This window comes from Molothrus aeneus, chromosome 9 (assembly GCF_037042795.1).
Source record: "Molothrus aeneus isolate 106 chromosome 9, BPBGC_Maene_1.0, whole genome shotgun sequence".
In the NCBI taxonomy this organism is placed as follows: domain Eukaryota; kingdom Metazoa; phylum Chordata; class Aves; order Passeriformes; family Icteridae; genus Molothrus; species Molothrus aeneus.
Window position 1 is genome coordinate 29,075,391 of NC_089654.1, and position 13,228 is coordinate 29,088,618.

Below are 13,228 nucleotides of genomic sequence, written 5' to 3' on the forward strand. Positions count from 1 at the left end.
ACCTGTGAGCAAGCTGAGGTCATGATTCCTTGCTGTTGATTTCCTGAGCCCCTTTGCTGCCATGCAGGTATGGAAAAGCACAAGGACACAGCAAGGGGTGTGCACACACCTCTTGTCTTGTTTGCTTTGTGCATGCCCTGCTGGGAGGTGGTGTGACTCCTCAAACTTGAGTTCTCCTGCCTGCCAGCTCTTTGCTCCCATCACAGCATCCTCTCAGGCAGGCAAGGGCTGGGCAGCAGCACCTCAGTGATGCCTTAAGGAGCTGGAACAGAGGCTAGACAGAGTTAGGAGGAATACAGTGGATATTTATTGAAGTGTCTTCAAAAGCCATACCCTGGCAGTACCTGGATGGCTCCAAGATGGAAGCAAAAGAAGACTTGGTGACAAGATCTCACATTTTTATAAGTTTTAGTCCATTTGCATCTAGGAATTAACTGGCTAATTAATATCTTCAAATTATGAACTTTCCTCCTCCTTGCTTGCTTGCCCACTCTCCTTTTCTCACGTTGTTTATTTTGAAGATTGTCCTTGAGTCTCCAGCTAGAATAGGATTTTTTTGTCTTCACCACCCTTTGAAAAGATCCCAGTAACACCGAATATAAAGCTAAAAGCTGCACACCACAGCAGAACAGAAACACTTAAAACCTAAGGTAGCATCAGGGTGGGGAGATTTCCTCCCCTGAGCCCTGTGGGGTGTGCAGGGTCCCAGCTGGCAGGGCCAGCACTGGAGCGTGCAGCAGGCAGTGGGACAGGCCAGGCAGCCACAGTGGGCAAAGCAGCCCGGGCGTGTCTAAAGCAGGACAGCCACTGCTGCCAACTGGAGCTGGGGCAGTGCTTGGGAAGGATTAATTTGCCAAGCACTGTATCAATGTCAGAGCAAGCAGAGGAGGTTGGGTGCGACATCTGCTCCTCTCCAGAGGGGATGGCAGCAGCAGAGGAGCAGCTTCTGTGCGCTGCCGGCTCCTGCCCGCGGCAGCCGGGGCCCTCCGGAGCTCAGCTCTGGAGCGCCTGGAGAATTTGGCTCTGCATCTGTTCTTAGGAGGAGAACTGAGTTGTGTGCCATGGTTTGCTGCATGAACCCTCAGATGGGATATAGTGTTGGCACCTCTGTCGAGCTGTGGCTGTGTTTCCCTGGATGAGGCGGGGGTGCGGAGCTTTTTTGGGGGGCACAGCTCAGCTCAGCAGTTCCATGGGACCCGCTGATTGTTCTGCATATTCACAGCACTTGGGTTCAGATAACATTCAGGCTGCTCATTCTGCTTGCTATTTTCTTTCTTCCATATGAGGAAGAGTTATAATTGGAGGTTAAAAAACCCCAGACAACCTGAGCTCAGGGTTCTGGAGAAATACACTGTTTTTTTTGTAAGGGATGGACTTTCCACGAGCACTTGCACTTTATCAAAATCTGTTTTCAACAGAAATGTTTCTGCTCTGTGATGGAGCCCTGTGGTCTGGGGCGGGATGAGGGAATCAGAGGGGACATCTTTGCCTCCTACACCAATCCCAGCTGAGGGAGAAGGGGGTGGATCTGAGGTGGATGGGTGCCTTGGGTAGGGCTGCTTGTGCCATGCCGTGGGGTGACTGGTGTCTCTGTGTGTGTGTGTGTGTCCCTCCCTTCAGGCTAATGGAGGTTGGCAAGACGCTACTACCCCATCGTCGGTGACCTCCCCCACAGAAGGCCCTGGCAGCGTTCACTCTGATACCTCCAACTGATCTCCCAGCAAATTGCATCCCTGGCTGAGCCGGCCCCGGCGGGGGCGGGAGAGGAGGGGGCCTCTCCTAACACCGCAGCAGTCAGACTGGAGGTGAACCCAATCAGCACACACAAGAAGACTCCTTCTCTTCTCTTCGTCGGGATGCTTTTTTCAGCCAATCTGGACACTTCTTTATACTCTCTTCCCTTTCTTTTCTGGGTAGAAGCCGCTCTCCCCCTCCCCGCCACCGCCACAACACCGCTCCCTTCCCCTCCCTGCTTCCCACCCAAGGTAGAAGGATTTTAAGGAGGAAAAGCAAAAATCCACCACCACCACTCAAACCAAGGCCAGAGCAGTGTACAGCCTCATGCTGGTGTCTTTCTGAGGAGCTACAAATGTACCTCAGTCACGTCTGCTCCCTCGCTAGCAGGCAGCCCCTGCCCCCTTCCTTTCACGCTACCTCTCCGTAGGGAATTGCCACCATAGGGAATCTGCTCCCTCCTCCTCATCTCTGCAGCTTCCCTCACTCAGCCCTGCCCTGTGAGCTGTCCCTCAGCTGCTGCAGGCACAGGGCAGGTGGCACAGCCCCGTGCACGTAGAAGGAGCCAGCGTGCTCCCCCTCGCTTCCTAAAGGTACCGTTCCCATTGCCAGCCCTGGGGAAGTTCCCAGTGCCAGCCCTTCTCAGCCAAGCATCCCTCCCACTGGCTGCTGTGATCTGGATGAGCTGTGGAGCCCTGCTGTCCTGCCTGCCTGTTGCTGGAGGGAAGAAGAGGAGGGAAGGAAGGGAGGCAGAGGCAGGTGAGGAGCAGCCATCGCTGGTAACACCTCCACGGAGCTGTGTGGGATCAGGCATGGATGGCTGGTGGGACACCAGCAGTTCTCTCACAGCACCTAGAGAGGCTGGTGGTGGAGGGCAGTGCCACGGGGTGTTGGCTCCTGTTTCCAGGAGGAGCTGTGTCCCCAGTTCAGGCAGCACCCACAGAGGTTTGTGCCACCCCCTGCATTCCCAAAGCCAGCCGTGAGGGATGGGCAGCAGAATGCCAGGGGCTGGAAGTGCTGGGGTGAGTGTCTTGGGTGCTTTTGGTAGCTCTTCACACCACAGGTTTGCTGTGTAGGACAGGAGGCTGCCCCTCTGGGGGATGTCTGGGTGCTGGAGCTGCTGGTTTGACCCCAGGAGTTACCTGGGCAGTGGCCATGGAAGGACTCACGGGACTTTCTGCCCAGCTTTTCTGCCCCACTGTTGGGACAAGCAGTGGTGGCTGGCAAGCAAGGCTTCATCCTGCCTCTTCAGGCTGGTGCTGGGAGGATGCGGCTTCCATGGAAAAGCAGGAAGAGGCAGCACCAGCTTCCCTGGGCAGCGGGCTGAGCTTCGTGCCAGGGTGGGACTTGTGGCCATCGGTTCTTCCCGTGGGCACGAGGAGGCTGATGAGCCAGCCTGCACCAAGACCCTGGGTGTGGTGGGACTGGTGAGGGTGCAGGATGTCTGGCACCTCATGGTGGATGCCAGGATCCCCTGGGATCAGTACCTCACGCTGTTGAATGTCCATGCCCGCCCTGCTTGTGCTGGTCTCAAGGTGGGAACTGCCAGCACGGAGCAGCGTTAAACAGAAACCGTTTAAAATTAGAGCTCTGCCAAAAATACTTCCACCCTTCTGCTGGAAAAAATAATGGTCCTTGGTGGTGTGGCTGCAGCTCCAGCACGCTGTCACCTTGCAGCACGGGTGTCATGTGTCCAGCAGTGACACTTCCTGCTCCTTTTGCATCCATGGCAGAGTGGGCAGAGCAGGATGTGACATGAGGAGCCTGGGGCTGCCTCCCAGCTGTGTGCTAGGAGCATGGAGAAGGTTGTTTTCCTGCAAGGACAGTCGGGAGGTGCTGCCCACCTTCCCCAGCTCTGCACCTTCCCACTTCCCTCCTCGTCTTCCCATCTGCCTTTTGTCCACTTCCAGCTTATTTTACATGAACCTGTCCTGGCACAGCGTTCCAGGGACACAGGACTGGCTCAGGCCTCTCCTGCTGAGCCACAGCAGTGCCCTGCCGGCAGGAATGCCACCATCCCTTTGGAATCCAGCTGGGAATGAGCCAAACATGGCCTGCTGGAGCCAGCCCACGCTGGGGCTGCCCCCCTGCCCTGTGCTCCCCTGCCCAGGCTGCCCCTCGCTCCTCCACGGTACTTTGCAAATCCCCTCCTGGGTTCCCCACTTGGTCCCTCCAGGTTGTGTTGGCTTGCCTTTTCCTTTGCTTTTTTATTTTTTTTAATTTTTGGGTTTTGTTTCTCCTCCCCATTCTCCTCCTCTCCTCCTCCAGCCCTGAGTGTTGTGGAGTTTTTTTCTTCTTCTTCTTTTTTTTTTATTATTATTTCTCTTTTCTGCCCAGAAAAACCTGACTTCGATACCAAAAAAAAAAAACAAAACAAAACAAAAAAAAACACAAAAAAAACACAAACAAAAAAAAAAAAACCTGCAGAAACTCAAAAAAAATAAAAATGAAAAAAATCACAAAAAAAAAACTCGACGATTCTTTCAGCTTTATTAACATTTTCCATTGTTTCTTGCGATTTGTGTCTCGTTCTTTGTAGTATTGATGATAACGAACATTTGATAATGAATGTTCTTGTATATTCAGATAAAGGAGAAAAAAAAAAACCAAAAACGCAGTCGGAATTTAATAGTGTTTATAATAAAAGAATAAAAAATGACCCTCTTAGCACGCAAAATTGAGCAGGGGGAAGGTCCCATCCCTGTTCTTTCTGTGGCAACAAGCGCTTCATTCCTGTATAGTTTATAACATCAAACTACCTACATTCATCCTCCTTTTTTTTGTTTGTTTGTTTTTTCCCATGGTTTGGTTTTTTTTTCCATTTTCTCGCATTTGTGAATTAGTTCAAGAATGCTAGAAAAGTGTAGAGTTGTGCACACTCATTTCTTCTTACACAATGTTTAAAAAGTGACGGTAATTCATTTTGTAAAACTTTAAAAAGAAAAAAAATGGTTGGAATAGTGAGCATTAATAGGTACAGTCTAACACTTTATGTTTCTTAACGTTGAGACCCAGAAATGAACCTTTTTGTTGGTTTTTTTTTTTATATTTTTGCCTTGTTTGGGATGGGGGGAGGGGGCTTTGATGATGATGATGATGATGATGATGATGATGATGATGATGATGATGATGATGCTGAGTTTATTTTGACCTGTCCGAGACGATGGCCTTGCCACCTCCCCTGCGCTTTTGAGCTGTGACCAGAGTGATGTGAAAAGTGCTGGTGGTGTTTTTGGGGGAAGGAGTTTCTCCCTGCTCCTTTCAGATCCCAGCTCCAGAGGATCCTGGTGTGGCTGCTCTGGGGCTGAGCTGTGGGATTTCACCTCTGGAAAGAGATGGAATTCCCAGGGCTTTTGGGGAGAAGGTGGTGGGGAGTCAAGCCCTGAGCCCCGCTGTGGGTTCCACAGGTTCCACCCTCCATTCTGGGGGTGTTGCTGAGCTGCCTGGGAGTGATGATGAAAGGGCAGGAATCCTTCCCAAAACGTGGGGATGGTTGGTTCTCCTCCCTGAATCCCAGTGTCCCAAGAGCGAGGGGTTTGGGGTAAGGAATGTTCCAACCTCACCTTGCTGGAGATGAGACCTCAGAGCCTGGCCCTGAGCCCTGAGCTGGGACAAGGGCTGGGACGTGGCCAGAATGTCCCAAATCCAGGCCCAAATCCCAGTGGATGCAGTGGGGTTCAAGGAGAAGCCCTGAGGGAGGTGCTAGTTGGCATCACTTCAGTTTTCTCCTGAAACATTTTCCTGCTCCTCCCAAAAAACCCCTGAGCTTTTCACATCACTGACCAGTTTAGGGTTTGGGGTGTTCCTTTTAATCCCAAGGTTTCCTGGAGTCCTTTTGTTTTCGTACACCTTTATTATTATTATTATTTTATTATTATTAAGAGGATGTAAATCAGACATTGCCTGGGGGGTTGGTTTTGTCAGTTTGCTTTTTTTGTTCTTGCAAAGCCCTTTCTGTCCCTTGTAAAGGTGATCCACTTTGGAGTTGCTTTTTCTTTTCTATTTTTTTTTTCTCCCCATCTTTTTGGTTTTTTCTCTCTTCCTAATGGATTCCAAATATTAAAAAAAAAAAAGAAAAGAAAAAAAAAGAAAAACCCTTACAGAAAAAAGGAAAAAAAAAAGACTCTCTGTTCCAACCTGGTTTTGAAACTTTTCTGCTTCTGTAAAGAAAAAAAAAAAGGCCTCTGTCTTTCTGATCCCAATTGAAACTTTTATGTTCTATGACGATACTAACAAGGTGTAGGTTTTACAGTTTCCTGATTTGTACTGGTAATGCATATTCCAAATAAATAGTTTCTTTTGTTGCAAAAAAAAAAAAAAAATCAAAAAAAACCAAAACCCTGAAACCAAAGCTGGTGTGTTTATTGGGGAGGAAAAAGAAGAAAACGAGATACCCTGGGGGTTTCCCCAGGAGGCACAGGAAGGGTTTGGGGTGCAGAGGTGGGGGTGAACCAAGGCAATAAATATCCTGGTGCTGGGATGGTGTGAGCCAGAGGGATGTGATTTGGGGTCCTGCCTGAGGCACTGCATCCCTGGCGCCTGCCCCCGTGCCTCAGTTTCCCTGGGCATACGGAGGCGACATCTCCTGGACAAGAGGGTTTGCCCATGCCCAAGAAAAAAACAAAACCACAACCCAAATAAACAAAACAAAACAAAAAACCCCAAACAAAACCCAAAACAAAACCAAAAAAACCCCAACAAAACAAGCCCCCCCCTTCAAAAAAAAATAACAAACCCCTACCAAACAACAAAAAGCCACATCCAAACAAAACCAGAAACAAACAAGCAAAAAAACCACCAAAAAAAAAACACCCACAAAAAAAAAATCCCTTTAATGCTTTTTTGGACTTGTGCACTGCTTTCCAAAAATAGCTAGAAATGGGATTTTCTTTATCACACCAAGGTCTGGGGAGCAGGGGAAGGCTTGATAGCCTCTCCTGTTTTCCTGAGGTGGGAGGGTTATTTTTAAAAAGGGGAAAAAAAAATTGGAAAACGTTTCTGGGAAGAAAAAGAAATCATTTTAAATTTTAAAATCATTTATAATTTCGAAAAGAGCTTGTGCATAGGATGAAAACCAGACTGTGGATGCACTGGGGGGTGGCTGTGGCTCTGTGGCCCTGGCACCCCGTGGGCAGCATCCCCTCGGGATGAATCCCCAGGAGAGCAGCCGGGGATGCTGGAGCTGCCTCCCCACGCTGCTCCCCCATGGATTTCTTGTCAATGATTATTCAATCTCCAGCCTGACCTTTCTCTTCTAAATAACACGGCAATATCAGCTCGGGCCAGCCTCCAGCTCGGGCTGCAAATTAACTGTATCGCTGAGCGGCAGAGCCCCCCGAGCCGCCCGCCCCAGGAATTATCTCCCTCCTAATTCCAGTTTAAATATCAGCCTGCTCCCAGCTGTTCCCTTCTCATCAAGGCTCAGACCAGCTCCAAGCAGGGAAATGTTAAGTCTCCCCGGGCCCCGGTTGTGGGATGGCCCCGGTGATGCTGGGGGAGGATTTTGGGGCTGGGGAGAGGTTCTGCCACACGTCCTTGGGTGGGTTTTGGTCATACTGACAAGGTGTAGGTTTTACAGGTTCCTGATTTGTACTGGTAATGCATATTCCAAATAAATAGTTTCTTTTGTTGCAAAAAAAAAAAAAAATCAAAAAAACCCCAAAACGCTGAAACCAAAGCTGGTGTGTTTATTGGGGAGGAAAAAGAAGAAAACGAGATGCCCTGGGGGTTTCCCCAGGAGGCACAGGAAGGGTTTGGGGTACAAAGGTGGGGGTGAACAAAGGCAATAAATATCCTGGTGCTGGGATGGTGTGAGCCAGAGGGATGTGATTTGGGGTCCTGCCTGAGGCACTGCATCCCTGGCGCCTGTCCCCGTGCCTCAGTTTCCCTGGGCATACGGAGGTGACATCTCCTGGACACGAGGGTTTGCCCATGCCAAAGAAAAAAAAAAACAAATCTAAAACAAAACTAAAACAAAACAAATAGAAATACAAAAACAAACCAAAAAAAAAAAAAAAAAAAAAAACCAAAAAACCTGGCTCTGCTCCCAGCTCGGGTCTTGGCCGCTCTCTGCCAAAATCGGGCAGGTTTGAGGTGGGAAAAGGGCACTTGGAGCCTCCCAGAGCCAGGCTGGGTGCAGCATCCTCCCTGCCTTCCTCCCTCTGTTCCCCCTCGCTGGCTGCCTGTGGATGAAAGGGAAACCCACAAATGCCAAACTGAATTATTTGCCTCTTCCTTGCCATATCCAAACTGGATTATTTCCCTCTTCCTTGCCATATCCAAACTGCATTATTTCCCTCTTCCTTGCCATATCCAAACTGGATTATTTCCCTCTTCCTTGCCATATCCAAACTGCATTATTTCCCTCTTCCTTGCCATATCCAAACTGCATTATTTGCCTCTTCCTTGTCATATCCAAACTGGATTATTTGCCTCTTCCTCACCATCTCCATCCCCCTCTCTGCATCCACATTTTTTTTCCCTTCTCCCCCAGCCACTCACTTATCTGTAGGATTTTTTTAAATTTTCGTTTTCCCCTCTGTTTCCCTGGTTTCGGGCAACCAAGTTCAGCAAACCCCGAGGTGCAGCTCCTGCACTTTTCCATTTCACATTGCAATGTTTTAGACCAAAAATCCCAGGGAAAAAAGGCAGGGCATGCACTGAGCCCTGCATAATTCCCACCGCAGAAGCTTCCAAAGGCTTTTTGGTGAGCAGACAGCCCGGGCTGGCGACCCACACCCACATTATTAATAATCCTCCCCTCCTAAGCGAGGGGCTGGGAGGTGTTAAAGTTACAGTTGGCAGTAAAGCCCCGTCTACTGGCAGGAAAATTTAATATACGGCAGAAGTTTCCCCTATAAAAAGCCAGGGTTATGTTTTCCTCCAGTTCACCAGGAGTCTATAACTTATGACCTCCATAAATGTGAGTGGGTCTCACAAGTCAGCCCATCAGTCTTTGGAGTAATTCTGCTTTGTAGTAAAATATTTTATTGTGCCTTGGATGCAGGCAGCCCGCCCTACCCTGCTCAGGGTGTGGGTGGCTGTCCCCATGTCCCTCCTGTGCCAGCACCCTGGGGATGGGGTGGAGGGCCTAAAAAAGAAAATTCTGTTTTAAAAATGTAATAAAATAAAATGAAAAATAAAATAAAAAATTTTAAAAAAGAAATAAAATAAAAATAAAAAATAAAATATAAAAAATAAAATATAAAAAATAAAATATAAAAAATAAAATATAAAAAAATATAAAATAAATATAAAATAAAATAAATATAAAGTAAAAAAATAAATAAATAAAAAATAAAATATAAAATAAATATAAAATAAAATATAAAATAAAACATAAAATAAAACTACAATGCAGTAGAAGAAAAGAATAGAAAGATATTATAAGATAAAAAAATACAGGTAAAATAAAATGAATGCAAGATAAATTTAAATGAAACAAAATAAACCCAAACCAAACTAATAAAATTGGAATGGAATGGGATAGAATAGAATAGAATAGAATAGAATAGAATAGAATAGAATAGAATAGAATAGAATAGAATAGAATAGAATAGAATAGAAACAAAATATCCTATGCCTCCGGGCGTGAGCTGTTGAGAATGTGTGCTGCACCTTTTAATTATTGCTAATGAGGTAGAGTTTTAATCGCTTTACGGGGGAATTGTGGCATCTCTGTGTGTGCTGGCAGTGCCGGGGGTTGTGTGGGATGAGGGAGCCCAGTGGTGCGGGGGATGAGGAGGAGAAGGGCGAGGATGAAACCCAGAGGAAGGGGGGCAGATGGATGCCACCAAGGCAGGGCTGGACCGAGCTGAAGCAGAAGAAAAATATATCCAAAAAAAGGAAGAAAAAACAAGAAAAAAAAAGAAAAAGAGGAAAAAAGCCATTTCGAATGGAATGTCATCGCTGCCTTACCAGCTCGCCCATCCTCTGGGCCACCAAACCTCTCCGTTCATGCCGTGGCCTGCGGCCATCGCTGACCCCAGGCAGGGCAGCCGAGGGGCGCAGGGAGAGCCCAGGTAATTAAAAATGCAAATGAGCGCTGGGGCCGCACGGCTGCCGGCGCCTTCCGAAGGTGCAAATTACGAGAGGGGTTTATCCTGTGCCCCTGGCTGGGTCTGCGCTCTGCCCCCGGGAACCTCCCGAGCACAGAAAAGGGGGCAGGAAAAAGGATGGGAGAAAAGAAAGATCATTTTAAAAGAAAAGAAAGAAGTTTTCCCTGATTTTTGTTGTGTCGGTTTTGGTTTGCTTGGGGTTTTTTTCCCCTCCCCCTTTGTTTTCTTCACGGCGTTTTGTGGGGAAAACGATTCTTTAGAATGCAAAGGAAAGAGATATAATCAGAAGGAAATAATCCCTAAAAACAAATTCCAGAGGAGCTAAAGCAGCTCAGCCCCTGCCACAGATACATCAGAGCTGCTCCACGCCGGCTTGGTGCCACTGCCCAAAAATTCAATATATGCCTGGAAACACGGCAAAAAAATAAACCCAGGACGGTGGCTTTGGGGTGACCCCCGTGGGCTGTGTCCAGACAGGACCCTAAATTGAAGCTGATCTGCCCCAGCCGTTCCAAAATCACAAAATCAGGAGGGTTTTGCCCGATTCCCGTGGTTTTGGGGGCACTTTGGCAGCGGCGCTGCCTGCGCTCGCTGACTCAGCTCCAGCACAGCTCCCTTGGCCTGCTGCTAATTAGGCTCCAGCCTCTCATCTCGTTAATAAGCTTCCAGTTCATTTGCATACAAAAAAAAAAAAAAAAAAAAAAAGCACGGGTTGGGGGGGAAGAATGAAAGCGAGCAGCTCGTTTTACCTTCAACATGTGGCTAATGCTTATTAAAATATTTAACCTTTTCTTATGGTGCAGAAGCATCTGCTCCAGCAGATCCCAGGGCTTTTCCTGCCTGTAAGTGACACCTTATGGAGGGTCCCCACCCCTGCAGGCCCCCGGGGCCATGGGGAGATGATTTTTTAGAATAATTTTGAATCTCTTTCCTATTGAAACCCTCCTTTCCTATTGGAACCCCTCTTTCCTATTGAAACCCCCCTTTCCTATTGAGACCCCCCTTCTATCAAGATCTCCCTCTCTTACTGAGATCCCCATCCCCTATCAAGTCTCAAGAAAGATCATTTTAAAAGAAAATAAAGAAGTTTTCCCTGATTTTTGTTGTGTTGTGTTTGATTGGGGTTTTTTTCCCCCTTTGTTTTCTTCCCAGAGTTTTGCGGGGAAAATGATTCTTTAGAAGCATTTAGAATAATTTCTAAATTATTCTTTAGAATCATTTAGAATCTCTTTCCTATTGGAACTCTCCTTTCCTATTGGAACCCCTCTTTTCTATTGAAATCCCCCTTTCCCACTGAGACGTCCCCCTTTCCTATTGAGACCCCCCTTCTATCAAGATCTCCCTCTCTTACTGAGATCCCCCCTCACCTATCAAGTCTCAAGAAAGACCATTTTAAAAGAAAAGAAAGAAAGAAGTTAATTATTCTAAAGAAGAATTTATTCTTCTTTAAGAAGAATTTCTTCTTCTTAAAAGCAGAAATTATTCTAAAGAAGAAAATAATTCTTTAGAATAATTTAGAATCATTTCTAAATGATTTTTAGAATCATTTAGAATCTCTTTCCTATTGGAACCTCCCTTTCCTATTCAACCCCTCCTTCTATCAAGATTTCCCTCTCTTACTATGAAGTCTCAAGAAAGATCATTATAAAAGAAAAGAAAGAAGTTTTCCCTGATTTTTGTTGTGTTGTTTTTTATTTAATTTCCCCCCCCACCCTGCTTTGTTTTCTTCCCAGTGTTTTGTGGGGAAAATGATTCTTTAGAAAATTTTTAAAAATTACAATGCAGTGAAAGAAAATAATAAAAAGCTATTGTAAGATTTAAAAAATCCAGGTAAAATAAAATGAATGTAAGATAAATTTAAATGAAAAAAAAAATGAACCCTAACCAAAATAATAAAATTGGAATGGAATGGAAATGGAATAGAATAGAATAGAATAGAATAATAGAATAATAGAATAGAAGAATGGAATAGAATAGAATAGAATAGAATAATGGAATGGAATGGAATGGAATGGAATGGAATGGAATGGAATGGAAACAAAATATCCTGCCCCCCTAGAAATGATTTAGAATCATTTTTAAAATAATTTAGACTCTCTTTCCCATTGAGACCCCCCTTTTCTGTTAAACCCCCCTTTTTATCAAGGTCTCCCTCTCTGACTGGGCTCCCCCCTCCCGTACCCAGTGTCCCCAGTGTCCCCTCCCTCTCCCGGTGAGTCCCCTCCTCTCCCGTCCCTCCGGGGCTGGGTTTGGGACCTGGCCCCGCAGGGATGAGCCCTGCTGGAGGTGAAGCTGCTGTCCCAGCTGTGGTTATTTGATGGCAATTAAAGAACCTGGGACTGAGAGGTTTGTGAGGTTGTGGCTGTGGGCACGGAGAGCTCCCAGCTGCCCATGGCCAGGAGTGGGCTCTGATAAACCAACCCTGCTGCCAGAGGGGCTGGAGGGCTGGCAGCTGCACAGCTGTGACCCTGCATCCAACAGGAGGCACAAACAGAGCCCTCTCTGTGGCGGAGTCATGCACATCTGTATGGATGTGGGCAGATTTGGGTCTGTGAGCTCTCTGCTGCTGAGGCCAAGGGATGAGTTCTGTGCTGGGAAATGCAGGAGGGGAAACACCGGAGGAGCAGGAGCAGCTCTGGGTGCTGAGCATGGCCAGTGCCAGCAGTGCTGGGTGCCAGTCCCAGTGCCACCCTGGGGGGACACAAATGTCACAGTGACCCCAGCCAGGGGCCATTCACAAACCACGAATGGGACAGGGCTGCTGGGAACGTGCCTTGAGCTGTTTGATTTTCCAGCATCAGCCTCATTCCATGGTTATGACAATGGGAAGATGCCAGCAGCTCACATCCCAGGCAGCAGACACAGAACTTAATGTTACAACTCACTTTAAAAGGTTTTTGGCCAATCACACAAAGTAAAAGCACATTGACAGTAGTTCTGTCCAACCACTACAAGCACAGGTACCTTTGGTTAAAACAATGCTTGCTTATTTTGAATACAATACCTGCTTGTAAGCCTTAAAACACAATGCACAGAGCTCCATTATTAAGCTTTAACCTTCCTAATACCTTGCTAGATAAACTTTTCTGTAGCTTAGGGAGTTATTCTAGACAAGTGTTAATACACAGACCATTGTTCTATTTGTCCTTGCTTTTCTACAGTTTAAATAATTTTTCTGCTGACCAATCTCATGGCAGCTGCTCAGCTCCAATCCCATTTCTGCTGTCTCTGAGGCCTTTTGCAGCTTTCCCAAAACCCTCTGATTTTGTGGATTCCCACATCACAGCAGCACTGCTGGCTGCTGGGGGACGAGCCCTGCTGCAGCCTCCAGAGGGAGGATGTGATAGAAGGGACACAGCGGGCTTGGGAAGGCTGTGGCTGAGCCTTTTTGGTCAGGCACAGGGGGAAATGAGGAGGGACAGGCACAATCTGCACCT

The 13,228-nt window shown here is 47.1% G+C and overlaps 1 protein-coding gene across 2 annotated transcripts in view; it reads left to right on the top strand.

Annotated features, from left to right (window-relative positions):
• The window catches only part of PBX1 (PBX homeobox 1), a 133,877-nt gene extending 127,805 nt beyond the window's left edge, over window positions 1-6,072 (top strand). Inside the window, exon 9 of one of the 2 annotated variants that reach the window (XM_066555214.1) lies at window positions 1,621-6,072. In XM_066555214.1, the coding sequence (XP_066411311.1) occupies window positions 1,621-1,713 (93 nt within the window). In that variant the 3' untranslated portion in view covers window positions 1,714-6,072. The remainder of the gene's footprint in view (window positions 1-1,620) is intronic. The other variant, XM_066555215.1, reaches the window with a different exon arrangement.
• The last annotated feature ends 7,156 nt before the right edge of the window (window positions 6,073-13,228 follow it).